At 38.5% G+C, this 23916-nt stretch overlaps 3 protein-coding genes across 8 annotated transcripts; 1 reads left to right on the top strand and 2 right to left on the bottom strand.

Annotated features, from left to right (window-relative positions):
• The first annotated feature begins 531 nt into the window (after positions 1–531).
• Positions 532–8985, top strand: ccm2 (CCM2 scaffold protein). Of its 2 annotated transcripts, none has more exons than XM_032585840.1 (10): positions 532–926; positions 4498–4674; positions 4834–4917; positions 5248–5431; positions 6275–6411; positions 6767–6902; positions 7026–7083; positions 7162–7288; positions 7416–7554; positions 7776–8985. In XM_032585840.1, exons 1-10 carry the CDS (start codon positions 897–899, stop codon positions 8078–8080), a joined length of 1377 nt encoding a protein of 458 aa, XP_032441731.1. In that variant the 5' UTR covers positions 532–896; the 3' UTR covers positions 8081–8985. The 2 variants fall into 2 exon arrangements, with proteins under 2 accessions (XP_032441731.1, XP_032441733.1); XM_032585842.1 differs by lacking the exon at positions 532–926 and adding an exon at positions 3902–4031.
• A 2441-nt stretch (positions 8986–11426) lies between these two features.
• Positions 11427–16497, bottom strand: fam167ab (family with sequence similarity 167 member Ab). Of its 3 annotated transcripts, none has more exons than XM_032585843.1 (3): positions 16383–16497; positions 13182–13536; positions 11427–12501 (listed from the first exon to the last, which is right to left on the bottom strand). In XM_032585843.1, exons 1-3 carry the CDS (start codon positions 16436–16438, stop codon positions 12238–12240), a joined length of 675 nt encoding a protein of 224 aa, XP_032441734.1. In that variant the 5' UTR covers positions 16439–16497; the 3' UTR covers positions 11427–12237. The 3 variants fall into 3 exon arrangements, with proteins under 3 accessions (XP_032441734.1, XP_032441735.1, XP_032441736.1); XM_032585844.1 differs by having other exon boundaries at positions 13182–13533; XM_032585845.1 differs by having other exon boundaries at positions 13182–13502; positions 16383–16496.
• A 205-nt stretch (positions 16498–16702) lies between these two features.
• lca5 (lebercilin LCA5) lies at positions 16703–23584 on the bottom strand. Of its 3 annotated transcripts, none has more exons than XM_032586215.1 (10): positions 22734–23584; positions 21199–21617; positions 20291–20532; positions 19832–20137; positions 19494–19631; positions 19288–19384; positions 19046–19182; positions 18765–18942; positions 17714–18646; positions 16703–17659 (listed from the first exon to the last, which is right to left on the bottom strand). In XM_032586215.1, exons 1-9 carry the CDS (start codon positions 22736–22738, stop codon positions 17733–17735), a joined length of 2436 nt encoding a protein of 811 aa, XP_032442106.1. In that variant the 5' UTR covers positions 22739–23584; the 3' UTR covers positions 16703–17659; positions 17714–17732. The 3 variants fall into 3 exon arrangements, with proteins under 3 accessions (XP_032442106.1, XP_032442107.1, XP_032442104.1); XM_032586216.1 differs by having other exon boundaries at positions 16703–18646; positions 22734–22828; positions 23251–23584; XM_032586213.1 differs by having other exon boundaries at positions 16703–18646.
• Positions 23585–23916: the final 332 nt, after the last annotated feature.

Genomic DNA, 23916 nt, shown 5'->3' with positions numbered 1-23916 from the left:
TTTCGTCAGATTTAACCACAATAGCAAACATATTGTACTTACTGTCATTTTAATAATTTTTTTTATTGATTTCCCAATATAATTTGAAGCTCTCTTTGCTTTATTTTTCATGAGTCAGGTTCAAACCCAAGCATTGGGAACCACTGATATAGAACACATGCCTATCTCCTTCCAGAAATGATTATCTTGGAATATAATCTTTAAACTATATTAGACAAAGAGTAGAGTAGCACTGACTTAACTTGCACCTTTATATTACTTTGTGTTTATGTTTAATGATTTGATTGTTTATTTTCTCTGTTTTGATGACTAAAGCAATTAATAAAATTAAGCAATAGAGCACACTTGCCTTCTGGTATTGCCAGGTATGTGGTATTTTGTGGTGAATTTACAAATATTAAAATCTTTTATGCCATTTTTTAAAATGTTTTATAATTTATTTTTTTTTTTGCCGTTTTCGTCCTCCGTATAAGTGCAGTAATCTCAGCAATGCACAACTCCAGCAGGCTGTTTTGGTTTGATCAAAGCAAAGCATGCTGGACTACAGTTCAACGCCCAAAATGGCGGCACGATTGAAAAGTTTTTGCAGGTTCCATCGAGTTTGTCTTTTTAACAGACCTTTTCCGCAGTCGCTCTAGGCAGGCGCCGTGTCTTTTTTTCTTTAAAGTCACTGATAATCAGGGTTTTTGTCTAACTGGTAAGCCGTAAGAGGGGAGCTGGGATGGCGAGTTGCTATCAGCTCCTAACTGGGTATCTCTTTAGATACACAGTGCTAAAATAAATTAGCCTAGGAGGCTAAACGCCCTTAGGTAGGTGCTGTTTTAAAGCTCCTGTGGTCTTACCCAGTCTCACATAGATCTCCGGGCTGAAGGGAGAATGAAGAAGACAACTTAGAGATGGAGGAAGATGTGAAAAAAGTAAAAAAGGTGGGTGGCGGTGCACTTTTTTTGCACATTAACTACATGCTAACTTGTTAGCTTGCCGGGAGTAAGGCTAACTGTTAGCTAATTAGAAAAGTTTAGTGTTAGCTGACAAGCAATCATAATCAAACACACCACTTTACAACACTAACATGTAGATAGTATGTTTAATAAGCTATTCACAAGAGAGGATACTCGTGAATATTGAATAATGTGTCTGATTAGTGGAGTTTAGTGCTTTGGGTTAGGTTTTTGTTTCAAGTCAGATCTGCATTAAACTTTTGAACGATTGTTCTTCAGTGGGTTTCCATGTTATAAACGTCGGCGCTCTTCACTTTGTTTTGTTTCACGTTATAGTTGTTGCTCATCTGCAATTATCGGCTTAAAGTTTTTAAAATAGCATTTAGGAATTATTGCATAACTAAGAATACTGTATTTAATTATTAGAGATAAGCCTATTCCTTAATGTAATAGGTGCATATCGTAATTCCTCAACGCAGTATCCTATATTTAAGACACAGACAAAACGCGTTTGCTTGGCATCGGCTGGTACTAGAAACTGTTTTCGATATTTGTTCTGGTTCAAGAGAGTGAGCAGATTTACCATCTCTCCCTCACAAACGGACCCTGCAATACTATGCAATGACTCCCAGCTGATGTGGGATTTACTTTCTATACTAGACGTATATTAATTTGCAAAGGTACCTTCTGTCTTTGTCTTAAATGTCAAGATGGGACAAACGGTGAAAAAAAAAAAACAAGCTACTATATAATTGTTTGTCATTGGAAGAAAGCGGTGATCACATTTTTTTATCCTTAATGGCACGAGTTTAATGCCTCTTTGTAATGTTTATTTTGGTACATGGGCAACTCAACCGAATGCAGTTACTATTTTTACCACATGGTGCTGATAGAGAATCACTTTAATGACGTGATAGATTGCTCCTTTTAATTTTACCAAGAGTTATCTTGACTCATTTTGTTATGCAATATTTGGTCTAGTGCAAATATATTCTGGACCATTGAGGTTTGAAATCTCATTTGGAGGAATATCATGGCTGATGTATGATTTTCGCCAAACACTGACAGAAATTGCATTTCTGTAGAAGGTTTTTCTATTTCTTTCAACATTAGTAATCCACTAATGCTACCAACTGAATTTTAGAAGTGAAAGAACTCAATTTATAAATATAGAAGTTTTACTGCTGAATCAACCATATCAGCAGTATCAGCTGAAAGCTATATATTCACTATCTAGCTTTCAGTGAATAATACCAAGACATGAATTTACATGTCTCTGTCGTTAATCTTGAAAAGTGTTGCTTTACATATTCCTTGAAAGTGCCTTCCTCTCTTGCTGTTCTCTCGGTTAAGAAAATATAAAAGTTAATAGCAAGTAAGTTGCTTGCCAAGGCTGCTGTATCACATGTCACTGGCAAAAGTCGTAAAATGTTAATGTGTTGAGCTGTGGCATACTGTTAAATAATGCAACGGCACTACCATGGTGTTGTAGTATAACTTTGTAAGCATCCAAACATCATCAGTGTCATCTGTCTGCTAAAACAATTATTTTCAGGCTATACTCAAACATATTTGCTTTGTTAAACAGAACTGCAAATGGGATGTGTTCATCAACATATGGTTAGTTGAGAAAGTGTCATTAATCTTAAAGAAATTCAATGGTTAGTTCATGGCAATTTTGGAAGTCTCATTAGTTTTTAATAAATATTTCAAATGATCCTTTCAGTGTGAATTGAAACAGATACTACCTTAAAAACTAGATTAGGTAGCTCTACTTCAAGCTTGTCAAAAGTACAGGAGACACTGCAGAAAATATTTATAGATAGGGGTGTAACAGGAACATTTCGAGATATTAATGCATCACCTTATTTCTTGTGATGATGCCCGACTCAAAAAGTGAAAAGCCTACAGGCAGACTAAGAGAGTTGTGGATTAAAAATATCCATTGATTAATTAGTATTTGTTTGTGTAACACTCTCACACACAATAAAGTGACCAAAGTTCTTCATCTGTAAAATAGGCAAAGAAAGTGAAACAAAAACAAGAACACAATGCCAGAATAAAATAAGTAATAAAAGCAGGAATATAATTAGGGAGCCTAATTCTCCAGCCCCCAAGAATTAAAGAACAAGGAAAATAAATGAGTTTTTAGAAGAGATTTAAAATCATCCAAGCTTCTGGTGGACATTACAGATAATGGGAGATATTGGAATTTTGTAGGACTAGAGGTTTGAGACACAGCAATCAATCTTACAATTTTGTCTTGGAGGAGGTTTCTTGTCTATGTAACTCTTTGTGTTATTTTCACCAACCTGGCAAGAAACATGACAGTTACTGTGACAAAACAAATAGGAAAATTGAGTGGCTCTTTTTCGATCTACGTGAAGAGTCAAAAGTCAACATGCTAGTGATGCTTATATGTAACTTGTCTGACAAAGTCAGAGTTGAATCTAAAAATAATAAGGAAAAAAGCACCAATCATGACATGAATGTGAAAATCTTGTTTCTACATTTCCCTTCTGTAAATCTAGAACGTCACCAATATTTGAGATGTGACTGGTGTGGTTAGCACAGTGAAATGCATGCCGTCCTTTCTTGCCGTGGTTTTGCAGACTTATGCACAGACTCTGTTGCAAAGTCCTTACAGAAAGAGAGTCGGGCAGAAGCTGTGACATCAGAATATTAGTAGGTTTAAGAGTGAATGCACAAGGTTTACCAAGTGAGTTTGTTTTGGGTTTTTTTGGCCATTGTCTGCAAAGCAAACTAACAAAAAACCACGAGAAGTCTGCTGCAGAAATGAATGTCACAACATTTAAATCGCGTGTCATCACAGGAAGTTGTGGCCGGTTCCTTTCCTGTTCTTGTGCGCGACTAGAAGTCAAAGACACGTTCCTTCCTTTTTTTGGGGTCACACCCTTCATGCGTACCGCCCAGGTGCCTCTGTGCCTTTCGTCAGTTGGCAGCTGTCAGTTTGCAAGATCGGCCAACGGGGGATAGATTAGTAATTGTAGCTGCACCCGTTGCCGGGCTGTAAAGTTACTATTGAACAGGTGTGTGTGACTGCTTGCTTGTGGGATCATGGAGAGTGAGGTAACGCTTTTTTTAAAGTCTTGAGGGTCCGAATAGATTTTTACGAGGTGGCTTAAAATATCAAGATCTTCAAGCAGATTTTGTTTTCGCTTCTACAAAATGCAACATTTATACATGTTGATGTGTTTATATTTGAGCTAAACTCTCAGTATCATTATTGTTCCTTTTGATTTTGTTAAAACAGTAAGGAGAAACAGGAATGCCGTCAAAAGCACTTTACTATTTCATCCCTTATATATTTATTTGTATATCTAAGCAATAACTTAATCAGACTACTAAAACTATGTGGGAGTATTATAGAGAGCTATGCTATTTAAGTTTGGTATATGACTTAAATAGAACAGTTTGGCCTATTTTGCTGCATGTATGATGCGACTTGGGCATGTTTGTAAAAGCATTGTTATGTTTGCACATGCACATCAGCTTATCTATTTTTCTCATCACCTGTCTGTTTTGTTTTCTATAGCCGGGGATTGTGTCTCCGTTCAAGCGGGTCTTTCTGAAAGGAGAGAAGGGAAGAGACAAGAAGGCTCAGGAGAAATCCACAGAGCGCAGGGCCCTCCATACCTTCTCCCTGTCTCAGCCTGACCACCGCATTGACCCTGACATTCTGCTTAATGATTACATTGAGAAGGAAGTAAAAGTGAGTTTAGCTATTGACGTATTCGTTTCTTGATCATACACATATTAAAGTGATCTAACAAGTTGGTTTTTCTTTAGTGAGGCATTAGTCGTAGCGATGAATCTTAATCAGCATGGAAAAACTCTCAATGTAAAATATTCACCTGTTCTGTCCTGTCAGTATTTAGGGCAGCTGACATCAGTTCCAGGATACTTGAACCCATCGAGTCGAACAGAGGTTCTGCAGCTCATTGACAATGCAAGAGTAAGTATATGCACAGTGTTAGCCTGGACCATCAATATGATTTCCTTAGATCTTTATTTGGGTGGTTACTAGTACAAAGCTGACAGTTCCTATTCTCTCGTTTTGCTTTAGAAGTTTTTAATAATAACTGGCTTCTTGTTTTGCTCTGTCACTGTGAACATGAGAGTTAAGATTATTGCACTTTTATTTGTCCATTTCCACAATATCATCTGTGTTTTCAGATGATACCGTGATCCTGAAGACTGGATCGATTGGCTTATGGTCCAGTCCAGATCAGAGTCTGGACTTTGAGAATTGCTGATGTAATGTTTTCCTCCTCCTATTTTTCAGAAATCCCATCAGTTGGCGGGCCAGCTGACATCAGATCAGGACGCAGTTGTAAGCTTGTCTGCGTACAACATCAAGCTTGTTTGGCGAGATGGAGAAGACATCATCCTTAGAGTGCCAATCCACGACATCGCTGCTGTTTCATACATCAGGGACGACTCTCTGCACCTTGTGGTGATAAAAACAGGTAAAAGGAGAACACCATGCATTGAAGTTGCAGCAGTGTGAGATGATCTATAACACTGTCCATGGAAATACCAATAGAATTTGTCTGTATGTCAAAGTACACACACAATTCCTGGCAGCACATCTATCCAGTAGATGGCAGTAATGCGTAGTTAAAGTTTTTTTGTGACTTTCACTTATTTTTTTAAAGTTATAATATTTTAAACAGCTCCAGCCATAGAAAATGCTGCGCACACACACTATATATATATATGTATATATATAATTATTATTATTATTTTTTTAAATAATGGTGAGTTTTAAAAAGTGAATAAATCTCAAAATCCTTTTTGATAGCTTTTATTTTCACCATACATTGACAAACCATCTGTGTCCTCTTGACTGTTGGCATTATGTAATTCTTCTACCCTCACTAGTAAATTATTTGCCATATTGAGATATTATTTCAAAAACTTAAAATGGACTGGTAAGTGAGTTTTGACCGCTTATATCTATAATGTCCTTATATGTATACAAATGCTATGTGATTGATGCCCTATCATTGACAGAAGACTATGTGATCAAATAAGAAGGTGAGAAAAATCAGTTTTTGGTACCATAAGCACTTCCCAAATCTGTTTTTATTGGTCTTATTGTGCAAATCACATTTTCTTTAGGAACTTCATCACTTTGGTCAAAACTTGCCCCACAATAACTGCTACCCTAACATCAATATTCCTGATCATGTGGGTTTATCAGTTTTAGCTGGAATAGTTCTGTTGACAGGAAGTTAAATTTGTATTGGCCTATAAACAATATTTTCTTAATCAGATGAACTGAAGGTTTTGTGTTTTTGTTTTTTCAGCTCAAGAGTCAGGAGGCTCTCCCTGTCCCAGCTCATGTCCCGACCTAAACAAATCCCAGACTCTCAGCTCCCTGTCAGAGAGCGGGGCTGTGCTGGTGGAGGTCTGCTGTCTTCTTGTCCTAGCAGTTGATAATAAGGTATGTTTCCTGAAATGTAAACAAAGATGCTGCTGACAACTTTAAAGCCACCTGCACTGTTAACGAAAACTAATGACAGTTACATAGAGTTCCTCTCAAATTTTGAAGGTGTTTTGGGGCAATGTCAGCAGTTTTTGATATATGGGGGAAAAAATACAAACCTGTAAATCAAAATCGCATTCATAAGTCTATTTTTTTACATCCTCACTAGCTTAAAAATGTCCAAAGGGGGAAAAAACAGGGGGGCAAAGAATGAACAGAATTCTGCTTCTCTCTTTGTGTTTATTTGTCAGGGTTATTTTTTATTTCATTAGGGTCAGAAGTGAACATTTCTAATATTTCTTTTGTCTTGCAGGCAGCAGCGGAGGAACTGTGTCTTTTGCTCAGCCAGGTCTTTCAAATTGTTTACACAGAATCAACTATAGACTTTCTAGACAGAGCCATATTTGATGGAGCTACAACGCCTACAAGACACCCTTCTTTGTACAGTGGTGAGGAAACACAGTCCCTCTAAATAATGTTACATAAGCTGTTTACTGATAATCAATTACAAAAAGCTTTGTGCTCTTATTAAGCCGCTAACCTTAAGTTGTAAATATTTTGTCATCTTAAAGACGATTCTTCAAGCAAAGTAGATGTCAAGGAGGCTTTTGAGAGAGAAACCAGCCCATTGTATGTACATTTGGGCACAACCATTTTTAATTTAAAGACTGGTTCACTTACAGCTTACACTGGTGTGTATTTATTCAGTCCTTTCCAGGCTACAGAAGGAAGCTCTCCATCTACATCCACCCCTGCATCCCCTCAGACAAAGGCCCCAAGTGAAGGAGAACTCAGCACCACTGCTGCAGAGCTTCTGCAGGACTACATGACTACAGTATGGCATTTCATCATTTTCTTTGCCTCATAGGGAGTACAAATGGCTAAGGCATTCTCTAAGACACTTTTTAATGTGTTAATGATTTCTGGCTTGTGTTTTTTTTTTTGGTTTTTTTTCTGCACAGTTGCGAACAAAGCTATCATCGCAGGAGATCCAGCAGTTTGCAGCTCTGCTCCATGAATACAGGAATGGTTCCTCTATTCACGAGTTCTGCATCAACCTGCGGCAGCTCTACGGGGACAGCAGGAAATTCCTCCTACTTGGTACAAACACCTTATCTCACCGTCACAAAGTTTTATCAGACTACAATTTGATGATGATTTAATAGGCCAATATATACTCAAGAACATGGAAGAGGCCAATTTTGTTTTGACATGAACATAAAGTACCAAGAAAACATACAAATTTGTGTATGCTTTATAAACATTTTGTATTTTCTTCATGTCTAAGAGATGTTTGGCATTATTTCTGTCCTCCCATTAAGGCCTGCGTCCCTTCATACCCGAGAAGGACAGCCAGCACTTTGAAAACTTCCTAGAGACCATCGGAGTGAAGGACGGCCGCGGCATAATCACAGACAGCTTCGGCCGCTGCAAACGCACGGCCAGCTCTGCCTCCGACTCCACCACCAACGGCAACGGAGCGGCGGGAGAAAGCGGCGACAGCACGGCGTCGGAGGAGGGCCGGGACGCCTCCGAGGGCGACGAATGGGACCGTATGATTACTGACATCAGCAACGACATCGAAGCTCTTGGCTGCAGCATGGACCAGGAGGCGGTGACCCCCTGACCTGTTGACATGAAACCATGGCCACGCCTCAGACGGGCGGTTGGCTTTACTAAAGCGGATCAGATGAAGGTGGTCCATAGCACTGACCTAAGATTTGGTTATTTGTTTATTCCTCTAATTATCAAGAGGACGTTCTATTGGCCCTGCACATTTAAGGAAAATCTTTCTGTCGAGTCGGCTTACGCACTTATGCAGACCTTGTAGTGGACTTGCAGTTATTGTTTTGCATTTCAGCTGGATTCACCTCAGAGTTATTTTTAAACTTTATCTTTGGTTTTGTACTCATTTATTGGCAGCATCTGCCACTTCTCTCTGTGATAAAGCTTAGCTCTCCAGTCAGCGCAGCAGCGACTGGAGAATCCACCGGTAGACTGTGCACACATTTTAGAAGGTTAAGACTGAGATTTGTATCTTAATTTAACCATAAATTAATCGGCTTCATCCACCTTTGGTTTTTTTCATTTGTTTTGATGTAAGGATGTAACATTTTGCTATGTGTAGTATCGTAAGTTCTGCTTTTACCTCACACTTTGTTAATCAGTGCTTACTCAGTTTATATGTTTCTGCCTTATTCAAACTGACCTAGAAGATGCTGTAAAAACAGTCGCATTCTTTTAAAGCCACATAGTGTGGACTGTATTTTATTTGACAAGGCCAGCTTATGGATGGTTGATGTAAATTGTTTTCAACATTCAGGTCATTTTTGTGTTACATTAAATTTGTTGTTGTGCCTAAACACTGCAGTACTGCTGCCAGCAAGTTCTTAGTGACTCTTAGAGCAGTTCTGCAGCAAGTTGTGGTTATTACATAACAAATCAATTACATTGATTTATATTTTGGTATTGCATAATTGCAAGCATCATGATGTTGCATAAAAAAAACACTTGTGACAGTGTCTCACCTAATTACTGTGTCCTGGTGTTTTAGTGTGCGGTTTGAAGTGGAAATAACAGCGTTCGACTCCCTACATCAGGGAACGATTTTACAATCTAATTATGATCCTTGGATCATTTGCTTGGATGCACCTAAGCTGCCGTGGAACTTTATTCAGCTCCATCAAAGTGGTCCTTCTGAATGCTGTCGCAGTCGGGGATTACTTTAGAGTCTCGGGGATGGAGATATTGGCACGACAAGCTCGGTTTAGTCACATTCCATTCTCTGATGCCTCTCAACATGTTTCTACTTCCTGTTCCTCATCCAATTCCATAGGATTTCACCCACTTAGCAACTTTTAACTTAATCCCAACTCTTTTTACCTTGGTCATGTCATGTGGATTGGAATAGAGCAGAACGGTAGAACGGAGCTTCTTCTCCTGGATGACTTTATTTGAACCAAGTGATATTGTCCCTCATTTGCTTTGCTTTAGCGGGAGACTAAATGATTATGACACGCCGTCAGTGCAACCAAAATGTTTTCTCACATTATGGGAAGAAACACTAATTGGTTTCCAGTAACTTCTCGTCTTTAATCCAATTTTAGAACGAACAGAGCACCTCTTTGAAGCAAGTAATTACGACATAGCAGAGCTTGTCAGATGAAGCCATTAAAAGAGAAGATTGTGTTGTTTTAGAGTTTGCCCCTCTAGTACTGACCAGAGCCCCTGTTATTATGCCTGTATGAACCTGCCTGGGTGTTCTTCCTGTGGAGCCATTAAATGGGTTCAGCTTGTTTCAAAAACAGGTAAAAATGTCTAATTTTGGAAAAGTTTACAGTCAGATTTGGCAGCATTAGCTTAAAGTTTGGAATACAGTCACATCTTTGTCTGAACTAACAAGTCATAGCTAGAATGTCTTAATTATTGGTTAAGAAAATATCAATTATTTTTTACTTTTACTTTCACAGCTGCTCAATCCACCTGCAGCAGATAGAAAGCACCTGATGTATATTTTAGCTTATTTTTTTTTAACTTACTTTTAAAATTACTGGTTACCAGCAGCTCTTTTAAAAAAAGATAAACCAATTGATTAATAACTACAAGTTAAAGTCTTATTTTTCTGTTCATAAATAACGTGTACTGTCTGGCTGGAAAAAAAAAAAAGAAAAAGTTTTTCTAAAATTACCATTCCTATGTTGGTAAAGCTATTTTTCCACTCTTGGACATGATTCCAGTACTGGATTAAAATTTTCCTCTTACATAAAGTTTGTAAGTACACCCCACTTAACAGTAAAATTTTGTTTTGCTTGTCAAAGACTTGGAGTAAATCACTAATAAATGAACAAAAGATATTTTCAGTAGGGAAAGTTAAGATAATTCAAGTCAGCATCTAAAAAGTAGCCAATGTGGTTGGCAAAATATAAATTATCAAGCTTCTTTTTCCTGTTCGTGGCACCAAGCAGTTCATCTTCGCAGTTCATATCTGAGAGATGTGCCAAAACACTCCCACACAAAAGTCTCGCCGTGAGTCTGAGAAGGAAGTCTGGGAATCTGGCCCATGTCACCCTGCGGTTCACCTCGGTGGCGTTTCTGTCTGCCGTGTTCACGCTACAGTTTGCAGCCTGGCCCTGGTGAGAAGTGGCTCTGTCTGTGGTGTCACATCTGCTGTTTTACTGGTAGCGGGCGGCAGCTGTGGGATTCATTTCTCTTTCAGGAGCATAAACATCACTGCGAGGGAAAAGTTAACAGAGGACATATTTTGTAGAAACTGCTTAAATCATTACAGACTTATTTAACCTACTTTTAAAGAAAATATCCAGTCTTTCTTTATTTGGGTGTTGTGTCAGATTTCATGGCTGTCATGCAGATAGTGATGAGTTTCAAGGCTGCCATTTTATCATGCAAATGAATCTGTTTAGGCATGAAATTAATAACATAAAGGACAGCTGGTGGGCAGAGCTGCAGTGTGAAGAAAACATTCTTCACTTCAAGTGATGAATTGGTCTTAAACATTTACTGCACAGACACTAGTACATATTAAAACACTTGATTGTCTCTCTTTAAAACAACGGTGTATTATTAGCAGTAATAACTTTAAAAAGAGGTGTCGGTCATTCATGAAAATCTTTACACCTACTAAATTCTTTATGGGGTTCTCTTTTTGGACAGAAAGATTCAAGGATTAGAGAATGGTGTCCACTTGTTGCTGCTTTTGCACTTGCCTAATTCTGCTTTCAGTCTGCAAGCACAGAGGACAGTTATTCAAAGATTATCTGAACCAAGGGTGCAATTTTTGTAGCTCTCTGAAATTTAACAGAATAAATTAAGGTTTGTGAAAACAGATCAGAGTTTCTGGGCTGGCTAAAAAATGAACTCTAGGCTTATGATATATTTTTGAAAATCCTGTGGTAAAAGTAAGCCCTGTTTTTCTTGAATAAGCCTCATTGTGAAATTGATGTGATACTATTCGCCTCAGTCTCAGGTCCTTTATTTCTGATCACTTCCCATCAGCTTTGTGCAACATCTCTGTCTCCTGGCTGGAAATCCCAGTTAGTAAGTCAAAATCCTGATTAGTAACTCAAAAATCAATAGATAGCTTAAAGTCAGAAATCAAAGATGAAAACAACCTGTACTTTTGTACTTATGTATTTCAGTTTGCAGTTTTTTGAATCAATACTTAAGCACTAACGACACCTGATTAAAGCTTCCTTATCCTGTATTTTGCTCACTTCTGAATATATAGCAGCACTAACTCAACAGTAAAGCCTCCAAGAGCCATGCCTACCCAAAATAATTGAAATTATTCTAGCTGATTACATGATTAAATCAATAAATTTACAAGAAACAGGCTATGTCTAGTAAGACAACAAATTACAATAAGACTAATAAGGAGAATTTCAATTTTTATATTGTTGAGCCCTCTGAATTATTAAAAAAAAATGACCTTTTTGAAAACAGAATCCTGGGTGTCCATTTACACACCATCATGTCAGGTTCCACTTGTATTCATCTAGGCTCTGTATTGGGCCCACTTCTGTTTTTGCTCTACATTCTCCCTGTCGGACAGATCACTAATAAATTCTATAATATCTCCCACGACTTTAATGCAAATCCTGTTCCTCCACCCACTGCATTTTGTGTATGTGTAAAAGGTCAAAGGGCATCAATGCTTTTGCAAGGAACTTTAATGGCAAATACACTATCTGTTGACTTACATGACTCAAACCTAGTCCTCAGCAAGCTTTTAAGGATTTCTTATAGTCACTTTTCACAAAGTTTGACCTAGCAGAGTGAGAACCTTCGAGAGTTAATGTTCATCTTAGTGACCCCGATTAGTCTCAGGGGGGCCGACAGCCCGAGCCCTGGGGTGACGGGGCACTCGCACAGCAGGTCGGACAGCTCGTCCTTTTCCTCAAGGCCGAAGGTGGCGTCGTTGAGCATGCGACGGTGCAGGTGGCACGTCTGCTCGATCTTCAGCATGTTGATGTCGCTCCGGAGTCGAATGAGCTGTCTGGCCAGCTGCTGGTCTTGCAAGCGCATATCTGTCTAAACAAGAGGAGACAAGAGGCAATTACTCTATCAGAACACTGGACATTTCTGTTGTTTTCATTGTCACAACAGTGCATTAAAGCTGTTTTAGAGTGCACAAGCCTTCCTTTAAGGCACTTTTAGAGCACTTACTGAAATGTAACAAGATGTTCATTGCTTATATGGACTTTATTGACCTCAGATCTCCGTGTGTGGTCCTTATTGTGAAGCAGCATCTAAAAGGAAAGCTCACAGTGGGACGTCCACAAACAAGCTTCTCGTTTTTTGCTCATTCCCTCCTGCACAAAGATCACAATCCGCTGGGGTCCTTGTGCAATATGTTTGCAGCCCCATACTGTGCAAGTCCGCCTCCATAAGTGCCTCTTTGTTTGCTCGATCCGAGCTCATGAGCCGTGGCTGAATATGCAGAGTAATTGAGCAGAGTAAAGATGATTACACTTGCAGAAAAATCTGTAATTCTATTGTCCGATTCACAATCGATCACACTGTCTGACTTGAATGGCATTCTTCTGGCCACTAATTGGACAGCGTGAGCTTTGTTAACCTCTAATTGGCTAAGTAGCAAAAGAAAAGGTTTGCGTTTGAATCTCAAATGTTGCACAGTACTTCTGTGAAATATGGAACCAAAACAAATATGTCTAAAATGTCCAATGATCAAAAATATTAAACCAGCTCACCAGTTCTTTTCTGAGCCAAGAGAGCGCTTCGTCGATGTTTTCAAAGCCCTTCAGCACACCTGAGGGTTGCTTTCGCTGACTTTTATCCGAGTTTGATGCAGCCTCTTTGTACGTGACTGGTTGCCCATCCCGGTCCTCCTGAATCTGTAATTTTCCAGTCTGTGAATCTTTGAAGCTTTCTGCCTCCAGTTGAGCTTTCCACTCCAGATAAGACGGCCTCCTGGTCTCCAGTCTTAATTTTTCAGTCAAAGCCTTTAGCGTCAATAGATCGTCATCTCCATGAAGATCTACACTGCTCCTAGACTCTGCCTCCTCCACGATCTGTGGAGATGAAGTGGCGTCCATCATCAGTCTGCTGAATGCAAAAAAAAACAACAACAAAAAAAAACACAATAAACTGTTAAAACTAAAGCCCTACCATCTTGATTGATGCTAGAGTTTTATTACAAATGCATTGTTTACTCTGAAAACCAATGGCAACTATCTGCCACAGGCAGGAGACAAAACCGATGAGCTAATCACCCTAAAGCCTAACAGCTAGTTAATAACAGGAATAAACTAAGGCTAAGTCCACTGGGGGTATCAGACCACCAGGATTTTAATTTCACAGAAACAAGTCATCTCCAAAGCAACCACACAGTCTTCTAATGAATCAGCAATTTTCCACCTCCTGTCCACAATGTTTATTGCATCAACCAGTCTTATCAGGTTACTGGGAACTAGGGCGCTATGGCCGGTGGCCTTAGAGTCACTCGTGTCTAAAACGTAGGGATGATGATCCTGAAGGGATTTTAATGCAACAGTGAAACAGTTGAAGCTCAATTATGCTGTGGTCAGAGAAGTAATATAATCCTACAGGCTTATACAGCAAGATAGAAAAAAACAAATCCACAAACTCATAATAAGGGGTCTATTATCTAATGTAGGATAATGGAATAACTGCATCATCTCTAATTTCTTCATAGTTTGCTGCTGATCTAGACAAGATGCCTAAAGATTCAATTTAATGTTCCATTCCTTTGTTGTTGTAGACAATTCTGGTTTCTCAAAGTCATTTTTCTGAAAACGATGAGGTTCTGTTAATAACTTTTAGAAAGCCCAAAGAAATGTAAATCAGCAGTAATTTAAAGCATGTCAAAAAATAGTGTATGTACATTATGGGCTGCCTGGTATTTCCAACAAGCATTAAAGCATAAAATCTTCTTATTAGCACTAGCATTGGAGAAGGCAGTGAATGCTTTTAGCAATGTGATCACATAAAAACTAGCTAATTAGAGCTCAAACAGAATCTGTTAAATTGGTCATATTTAAATACATCCATTATCTAGGTTTTAGGGGGGGTAAATTAACAGTAAAGGCTACATACGTATGCATACTCTGTATGCTGAAATTTAAATTTAAGCTCAATTTTTAAGTTTCATTGCTGCTGACTGAATTGTTTTTACGATCTAAAATGCAAAAGTAATCTTCTCTGAACTGCAAATACACGTTTTTGTGAATAGCAGATAAAAAACAACCTACAGCAAAGGGTTGAGCGGACTCATCAAACACATCAGTACTTCGATAATCATCAGAATGGAAAAGGATATCTTAGGATCAATTCTTTTTTACAGAGCAATCTGCATCCTACAGTCAACACAAGACAATAGCATTGCTACAGTCATTTATCTCCAAAGCAAAAATTAAGTGAAGCAAACAATGTACACTCTCCATTTCATTGTGGTGCAAACATTAAAGCACAAAAGCAGATCTCCCACTTTTTTTGTTTTCTTGCAAAGTGGTCTCAAATGTTCTAACAACAAACCTTCAGTGAAGTCACTGTCCTTGTATCTAATGATCGACTTGGCTTTCCTGCATGGTAGATTAGACCTCTGACTGTGCAGAGCAGCTGACTTATGAATACCTACAAATGGATCCGCTTCTTAGTCTCGACAGGAATCAATGTGGCCCCTGAGACAACGCTGTTAGAGAAGAGCCCTAAAACAGGAAGCATGCATTTTTGAAACATTTGTAAAGGCTGTGAGTGCAAGCTAATGAGTTGATTAAAATTTTGAACAGGAAGTGCTGAGCAAGGAGGATTTGCAAATAGTCCATAACATGCTCATGCTAACAAAAGGTTTCAAATTACTTTAAAAAAAATCTTAAATGATCTATTGAATTCTACTAGTTTTTGAACAGACATTTGGATCTCTGTAAGAAATTTGTAAGCCACCTTTTTGCAGATTTATTATAAAATACTGTATATGGGCTGGAAAACCCACTGTTATGTCAAATGTCATAATCAACCATCAGACTGTTTACTCTGGTTTTAAATTTATTTTACCATATTATTAACTGTAGCTACTTTGTGGAAAAACCTGGCCTGACTAAGCAGCTTGTAAAGTTTGGCTCCCGTATCTGGAACATTGCAGTCATGTCTACACAACAAACACTGCCAGAAACCAATCAGGCTTTCGTGTTATGTTTTCCATAACCTGCCTGTTATTATGTCCTCGAGAGGTTTCAAATTTCAGAGCGTATACTACATGAAAACATGAGAATGTTTTCAAAAAACATAAGCCAAGCAAGCTCTTTATAAAGCTCAATGCCAACGGCATTGGCAAGCTCAATTGTATACGGTTGTCATGGTATACCATTGTCAGCTTACCACAACAATGGTATACCAAATTATACCATTGCTATGACAAAAGCTTCATGAGACTCTCACTTTAATTTATAGATATTATATGTTTTCAGTTTAGTGTACTAATTGTATAAATGAGACAAATATGCCAATGTTTAGAAATAAATATATTGTTATTTTTGTTACTTTGAGAAACAGTTTTAGCATAATTCCAGAGGAATGCCAATTCACAAAAGAAAAAACGTATATTTTGCTTTAACTCTACCAGTACTACATGATGTATGTAAATCAAATTCCATCATATGTATAACAATCATAATTTACAGTTCATTTTAAAGTTTGGTAATAAACTAACAAACTATAAAAATTCATTTTGATTCTTTTTTGAACGTCTATTTGACGTCTAGTGCATCAGCAGACATTGGAACATCACCAATCTAAGATCAAAAAAATATTTCCACAAAGGCTATTTTATATGAGAGCAGTAACTTGACTCTGTATTTTATTTTTTATTTTATTTTTTTGCTTTTCTGCCACACTGAGAGATGCAAACGCAATACGAAAAGTGCAGAAATTACCTTGTCTGAAAGTCCGAGCAGCCGCATATCAGCTCGTCATCGCATAAGTGGCTCATTAACTGCAGAGGTGAAGCCCACAAGAACCGCTGTTCTGACTGGAGCAGCCGAATCCGATCGGGGAGCTACCGGAAGAGGGGCGGGAATAGTTGCGTCAGGCCGTGGTTGCTCGGAGACGCTCCAGACACCGCAGCGGGGCTTCCCGCTTCGTGGATGACGTTCCAAGAGCGCCACAGTCCGATAAGCAGGCAAAATTGTAAAGTAATATAACAAAAGCCTATGGATGAACTTTAAAAAAATGAATAAATAAAACAATGTCAAAATTAAAAGTCAAGCCATTTTTATTGTTCAGGAATTATTTAAAAATATATCACAATCTACAAGAATAAACAATTTCACAAAAATGTACCAAATAGCCTATAAATACCTGACAAATGAAGTAAAATTAAATGAAAATTAAAGACAGGCTGAGAGTGCTTACACTTGTGTGCAATGTTGCTGTATAAATGGTGGATTTTTATTTATTTATTTACTTAAATATGAACATCAGTTACCATGGACAGACCCTGAAAATGTGACAAGATTTAGCCAACAGGCTAATTTTCATCTGTAGTCCCTGACAGGTTTATATTATAGCAAGATCAAAAATAATTTTAAGTATACAAACGAATAAAATAAAATAAAAAATCCCCCAAAATGAGAATGTTAGTGCTGATTGTCTGTGCCTTTGGAATCAGTGCAGGATAAAGAAAGCCATAACACAAGTCATAATGTTTCTGTTACAGCTGGGCATACAACACCAATACACTAAAAACATTTATAGATGCTCATGAGCACTCTAAACATACTGATTGTCTAACTATTTCAAATATATATTCTTATATTTTAACCTATCAAAAGACTAAAAATCCATCTATAGAACAGATGTATAATAATAATTATAATAATGATAAAATTAAATAATTTTGTTTAGGAGACCTCATTCAGATCCACTAGTGGGACAGAGTGAAGGCCGGCCCACCTCAACCAAACAACTGATCTAAATATCAGGTTGCCAAGATGAAAAAGTGTACTAAAAATTCATAATGTCAGTTAATGCACAGAATAAACGGAAATCTTGTATGTAACCCCAAAGTTTAACTGTTATATTTCATTATTGACTGCTTACATTGACACTGTAGGCAGTCAATACAGTGTCAATATATTTGACATGTTGTATTTGAGCTGGTTCTGCACAAAAAATGTTTTGCGCATCATTTGACGAGAAACAAAAGACTCCCCTTCATCATTATTTCAACCTGAGTTATATCCTGGTTAAAGAATGCACTCACTGGCTGCCACTGAAATATTTATTTATAAAGTGAGTTCCTCTATGTCGTCATCAAAGGAGGGGATGGCACGGATGGCAGGTTTACTGTCTGCAACGTTTAGAGCCTTGTCGATGATACTGGAAGACGGTGGAGGTGTAGAGGAACCCGAACTGAAGCGATGTAAACCTTCCCGTCTTGAACGTACCCCGTTGGTTGTTGGAGGGCTATTAAGCACCTTCATTTTATTGGAAGCACTGAAACTGTCACCAGCAGGAATGGTCTGGGCACCAAACAGCTGCTCCATGAGGCTTGATTTCTTGTCTTTCTCTGTTTTCGTTTCTGTTTCCTTCTCAATTACCATCATTCCAACATTAAAAAGTCCTATGGCTTCTAATGCAGTGTTTTTGCCGTCGCTTGGCGGAGCTGGAGGGAAGCCAGGGGAAACCCGGGACGCTAAGTGTCCAAACGAAGGTGCGTACCTTCCAAATGCCAGGTCATCACTGGAGGTATGGGGCCGCAATGCTCTCCTCCCAGCTGTAAAACCTCCATGCTCCACACTTTGTCTCCTCCTTCCATCTTCTCTATCTCCAGCCAGCATCGATCTTGTCTCCTCTGACTCAGAGTGGTTGAAAACCGAAAAGTTACGGTTTCTATCCTCAGGTGGATGTGGAGAAGCGACGTTATTAATTTTTCTGGATTCAGAAAGAGGTGACTCAATGAACACAGAGTCCTGTGCTTCCCGGTTTTGACGATCTATTTCTCGCATCTTAGCCAACAGCTGCTCTTTCTTTCGACGTGCTTCCTCTGTCGCCTGCTGACTGGACGTAGATTCTTTGTTCCATCGCGCCACCTCCTCCTGGACGTGGCCATGCTTCCAGTAGTTGTCTTCTTCTTTCTGGCTGAACAGGGAATTTGACGTCTTGCTATCCTCATCCTCTTCCTGTTCTTTCTTTATGTCTGCAGATATAATGTGTCAGGTTAAGATTAAAGCCATGACTTAGTATTTCACATAGATTATGCATAGATAAAAGCAACATATGTGGACTGTTCCTGTTCCCGTTTAGTTTCTTTTTACCATTTTTTAGTCTGCTCAGCTTCTCTTTGAGGACATTCAGCTCCTGGTTGAGTCCCTCTCTCTGCTGCGTCTCCTGCTCCCTCACCAATTCCTCCTCATGCCTTCCTCTCGTTTTGTGTTCATCGGTTTTTTGAGAAACCTTATCTGACTCTGCTGGTTTGTTCACCCTGTCAAGATCCTGGATGACATAATGTCAGAAACAGAATGAAAGATGTGAATTTAACCAAATAACTGCACGCAAACAGTAACCCTGACAGAAAAGTAAAGGATGAACAAGGCACCTTCAAAGACAGGTATTCGCCAGCTGACTGTCCGCTGTACTCATTGGTGTCACTGATGGCAGGGGGTGGAGAGGGGAAATCCTGACTTGACATTTTGTCTTCAGTTTGTACTGCCTTGGTGCTGTAAAGTACTGTGACTAAACAAGATAAAAACAGATATCATGTAATGATGGTCATATTTAAAAGGAAATCCCTCATAAACCACCTCTGTTTATCTGTCTTTTTGCGCAACAGTGACTTACGTTTCCGCTTTGTACTACTTTCACCATCTTTCCGTAATGCTGGTTTTACCAAACGGTTGGAGTAAATATTTTTAGCATCTAGCTCCCTTTCCTTTTCCTGATCAAAGAAGAAAAAAAATCTCACAGTGCACAAGATGCAACAAAGCTTTGCTCAAAGTCTTCAGGGCTGCTTAAGAACCTGAATAAAGCATACTTGTATGCTGTACCTTGAGTTTATTGGTCAGTCGGTCCAGCTCCTCCTGCAGAATCTTCACCTCCTCCTGAGAATTCATAGTCTTCTTCTTCTCTGCACCAAGCTGCCTCTGAAAACTGTTGTTGCTCAGCTCAATGCTGCGCTCCAGGTCCTTGAAATACACACACAAAAAAACTTTACACACCAACCTCGCCAAAAGAAAACAAAGGAACCAACGTGACATTACAATGAAACTTTGAACAGTGGCATGAATGCATTAATACATTACGTGCAATTTGCAGCGCACTTTAAATATGGTACTACTTCGATAGTAATAGAAATCTAGCAAAAAATAACCATGGATGAATTTACCTTGACTTTACGTTGTGCCTCTTGGGCCCGAGTTTTCTCCTCTTCAAAGCTACGACTTAGCTCATCCCTGGTCCCCAATTCTTGCTGGTCCACCAGCTTCTTTAGTCGCGTGACCGTGGCTTGGCTCCGATGCAACTGCTCCTCGCTCTCCTTTAACCGCCGCTCAGCTGTCCGTTCCCGCTCTTGAGTGCGCCGCAGTCGCTCCCGTAGCACATGGATCTCATTGGAGTGGCGCGCCAGGAGCTGGGAAATCTCACTTTCTGTGTCGTCATAGCGCTGCAGGGCTTTCTCCTGACGTACCTGAAGCTGAAGTTAGAAAAGGACGATTTAAAAATGAACTTGTAAATGTAACATTATGATTACCGGTACTTATTGACACTGTCACAAGAAGTCTTATTACACGATAAAATTATTTACTTAAGAAAAAAACCTGTTAACTTTAACAGAAAGCAAGTTTACCTGTCTGAGGGTTCTATTTTCCTTCTTCAGTTCATCATTCTGCTGCTTTAGTTCAGCAAGAGAGTTCCGCAATTCATTGATCTTCAGTAGGCGGGCTGAAAGCATCCGCTTGGTCACCAGATCCAGGTCTTTAGGCGGTGTAGACTCTTTGCTTTGAGACCGATTTCCCTTGCGGTGGTGCTGTGTGACAGGAAGGCCTCCAGGTCGCTGTGGCCGAGATGCATTCCAGCGCCCAACCCCACCTGCCAAAAAAACAAAACAAACAGATGGTTGTCAACATAAAAGGCATGCTAATTGGTTGCAGTTTAACGCCATTCATCAATGCAACGTCTTTGAACTTAGATTTTTTTTTTAAATGTCCAAATGAAGCTTGAATAACAGCATTATTATGATTACAATCATTAATTTACAATTAAAACAACTTATTACTGGTTCTGTTCTAGATGAAGACTGAGATGTTAAAATTGGGGTTATACTGCCATCATCTGGACAAAAACGAATAAATTGGTATGTGTTATTTACTTAAGAGTCTTGCAAAAGTCTTCATAGTCTACATTTTTGTCACGTTATAATCACAGACTTCAACAAATCTTAGATGGATTTTATGTGATAAGCCAACACAAAGTAGTGCATTCCTGTAAAATGGACACAAAAAAAGACTTTTACATCTTTTTTAAAATGAAAACTCTGAAACATTTGTTGTACTTTTATTCAGCCTCCTCTACTCTGAAACCTCTACATAAAATTGAGTGCAACCAATCTGCACTTAAATGTCCCCAAATTAGTAAATAGAGTCCACCTGCGTGTAATTTAATTTCATTAAAAGATTATGGTGTTCCAATAGTTTTACAATGTACTGTATCTGACAACTAACAGATACAAAATTGAAAAAATAACAATGTACGTACGTAGTTTGTGTAGTGGACTTCTAGAAATCTGCTTTGCCTGGCACCCTCTCTGTGGAACTGGAGATGGAGTGAGTGACTGGGAGAAAGGTGAAAGTGAGCGTTCCGACTGTGTAGCGTTCTCATAGTCCTCAGAATACAGTGACCCGTCACTTCTCCGACCCTCTCCATCTGAAATCCGGTCTCGATCTGGATCGGATCGGCAGGTTCCTGTTTTTGATCTGCTGTCGACACTTTCAACCATCGTGTCTTCTCTGTGAATTTTTCCCTGATGGTTCTTTCTGTGCCTCTGCCCCGATGATGCTCGAGACTCTTTATTTGTGCTCCGACGGGACTGGCGACTTAGAATCCGGTTGTCCTCAATCGCTTCAGGGACCTTTTCTGATTCTTCCATGCTGTCTGTTCGATAATGTGTGCTGAATCTTAAGTGAGAAAAAAAACAAAAAACAAAGTTTTGTTAGAAATACTTTAACTGTAGCAATAATAAAGGATGCACAGTCTTTGTTAAAAATAAGAGTGGAAAACTAACCTTAACGCTTGTATTGCAATACTAAATTACGCACTCTTACATTTAGTTGAAGTTTATAATAAGCACTGGTAGGCCAACTGGTTTCACTAGTGTTTTCAGTATTACGTGTCTTGATCACTAAGCAACAATACACATGAGATTAAAGTTTCCATGAGACTGTATTAAGCTTAAGGATAAACATCTCTATGTTTGGAGCAAATAATACTGTACTACTCCCATCTCCTCAGTGAGTTAATTAAGAGGTAAATATTAATTTCTGGAAGTACTTACATGCAGTAATTTAGACAAAACAAGGTCAGACTTAATAAAAAATACATTTTAGCCCATTAAGTCAACATTATTTTATTGACATCAAATATAGTTATGCAAGTCAGACAATTTTCTATTTTCCCTCTATTTTTATATAATAGTGAGACCAGCACCAACTATTATTTTATTCAAGATTAATGAATAAAATAGAATAGAATAGAATAATATTTTATTTAATAAAAGTTTTTCATCCCACAGAGGAAAAATATTGTGTAACCACAGCAAAGTGACCATAAAGTAAAAAGATACAAATACAAAAATTAAAAAAAGAATACGAATATTAGGTAAAATGCTCTAAAGCAGAAACAAAAAGAAAGAGAAAAAAACATATGCAGTAATGAATAAATAAATAGGAAAAATAAATCTTAAAATATATAATTCTAGTGGAATAAAGTGTACCTGTACAAATTGTATGACTGCTTGACATGTACCACTTAATACTGTGTGCCTAGGAAAACTAATCAGTGTTAATTAAATGTAAAGGTCATGCACTTCTCTAGTTCTTTAGAAGCACAGAGACGTATCTATGGCAACATACAAACATAAATAGAAGAGATTATTTGTTTACAACATGAAGCACAGGCCTTATTATCCAGCAGATTTTCTGATGATAAAGCATGTTTATACAATATGCAACATAATAGATGTGCAATCACTCTAGAGTCAATATTCTTAAATAACAATGAGATTTTACACTCACCCCATGTGTCACATCCAGGTCATTTCTGCTGTTTTTAGCCTCTTCTTTCCTTTATCTTTTTTAACAACCATTATACTGGCCTGTCTTTTTATTCCCTTTTTGTGTTTAAAAATTGGTCAAAACAAAATTAAAAGGCATCATCTTACACACAACAGCAATTAAGTACAGTTCTTTGTGACACCAAATTATCGGATCATTGCAGTTTGAGTGATTGGCAGGTGGACTGTTGACACAATCCATGCCAAGTAATAGTAACTAAACAAATTTTCTCTATAACTGAAGGGGCCTTCTTACAAGAAAGGTATAATAAATCAAATAAAACACATTTACATAAAGACACGAAGTAAAAATAACACGTTATTGGCAACAGAACATTAGTAAACCTATTTAGAGAGCTAATAGTGCTTGTTGGGGCAGAGCTGCTCCTTGTATCGGGGCTAAAACAAATACACCTACATTCAACAGGTAGGTGAAAACTGAAGGCTGCGTTTACCGCTGGGATGCTAGTAGTACCCACCTGCCTGTTGCTCGTTTATTTCCGCTATTTTTCTGCTGTTTCGCTCCGACCAAACTTCATAGCTGGGACCAGATTCATTGTAGATTCAAACCGCTAATGTTAGCTAGGAGTAGCAAGCTAGTTCGAGCTTTAGCCGACTTATCCGTAATTAAAACAGAAAATGTTCTCTCCGCTCTCCCAGAAACTACGCTGTAATGACTGGTCGTTGAAATATATTTCCCTTTAATCACCCGCGTAAACACAGCGACAGCACAGACGCCAAACCGTAACCTTTATCTTTCAATCCCCATGATTCAGTGCAACCGCTGACGCTGTGCCATGGCAACCGCAGCAATTGTTGCAACACCTTTAGTCACCAGAGAGGCGCTGTTGTTCTTCCACCTAGTGGCTCTCACAAGTTTTAGTTGAAGTAAAAATCTGACCACGGAATAACGCTTCAAAACCTTTATTTTTTAATTTTTTTATTTTACATGTTGTTAGTGGAGTAGTTTTTAGACTGTGGGTGGAAGCTGGACTACACGGAGAGAACTCAGACATTCACAGGGAGAATGTAGACTTCATGCAGGTCCCCAGGCTATGGACCGGCATAAATAGATTTATGCAGGCTAGGATTATACCCTACACAAGAGTCTAGTTTCTGGTTTCTCATCAGAAACCATGAAAAAC

Source organism: Xiphophorus hellerii, chromosome 15 (genome assembly GCF_003331165.1).
Source record: "Xiphophorus hellerii strain 12219 chromosome 15, Xiphophorus_hellerii-4.1, whole genome shotgun sequence".
In the NCBI taxonomy this organism is placed as follows: domain Eukaryota; kingdom Metazoa; phylum Chordata; class Actinopteri; order Cyprinodontiformes; family Poeciliidae; genus Xiphophorus; species Xiphophorus hellerii.
This window is presented reverse-complemented; position numbering and strand designations above follow the sequence as displayed.

What these genes read in the sequence shown, in the direction of transcription:
- ccm2 (XM_032585840.1), top strand. Translation starts at nt 897, where the DNA reads ATGGAGGAAGATGTGAAAAAAGTAAAAAAG. An exon ending in CCTTGTGGTGATAAAAACAG is followed by an intron (nt 5,432 to 6,274) that starts GTAAAAGGAGAA and finishes TTGTTTTTTCAG; the next exon opens with CTCAAGAGTCAGGAGGCTCT. An exon ending in TGCAGGACTACATGACTACA is followed by an intron (nt 7,289 to 7,415) that starts GTATGGCATTTC and finishes TTTTCTGCACAG; the next exon opens with TTGCGAACAAAGCTATCATC.
- fam167ab (XM_032585843.1), bottom strand. Translation starts at nt 16,438, where the DNA reads ATGAGCCACTTATGCGATGACGAGCTGATATGCGGCTGCTCGGACTTT. An exon ending in TGCTCGGACTTTCAGACAAG is followed by an intron (nt 13,537 to 16,382) that starts GTAATTTCTGCA and finishes TTTTGCATTCAG; the next exon opens with CAGACTGATGATGGACGCCA. An exon ending in CTTGGCTCAGAAAAGAACTG is followed by an intron (nt 12,502 to 13,181) that starts GTGAGCTGGTTT and finishes CCTCTTGTTTAG; the next exon opens with ACAGATATGCGCTTGCAAGA.
- lca5 (XM_032586213.1), bottom strand. An exon ending in AAGTCCACTACACAAACTAC is followed by an intron (nt 20,533 to 21,198) that starts GTACGTACATTG and finishes TTTTTTTGGCAG; the next exon opens with GTGGGGTTGGGCGCTGGAAT. An exon ending in GACTGACCAATAAACTCAAG is followed by an intron (nt 19,385 to 19,493) that starts GTACAGCATACA and finishes TTCTTTGATCAG; the next exon opens with GAAAAGGAAAGGGAGCTAGA.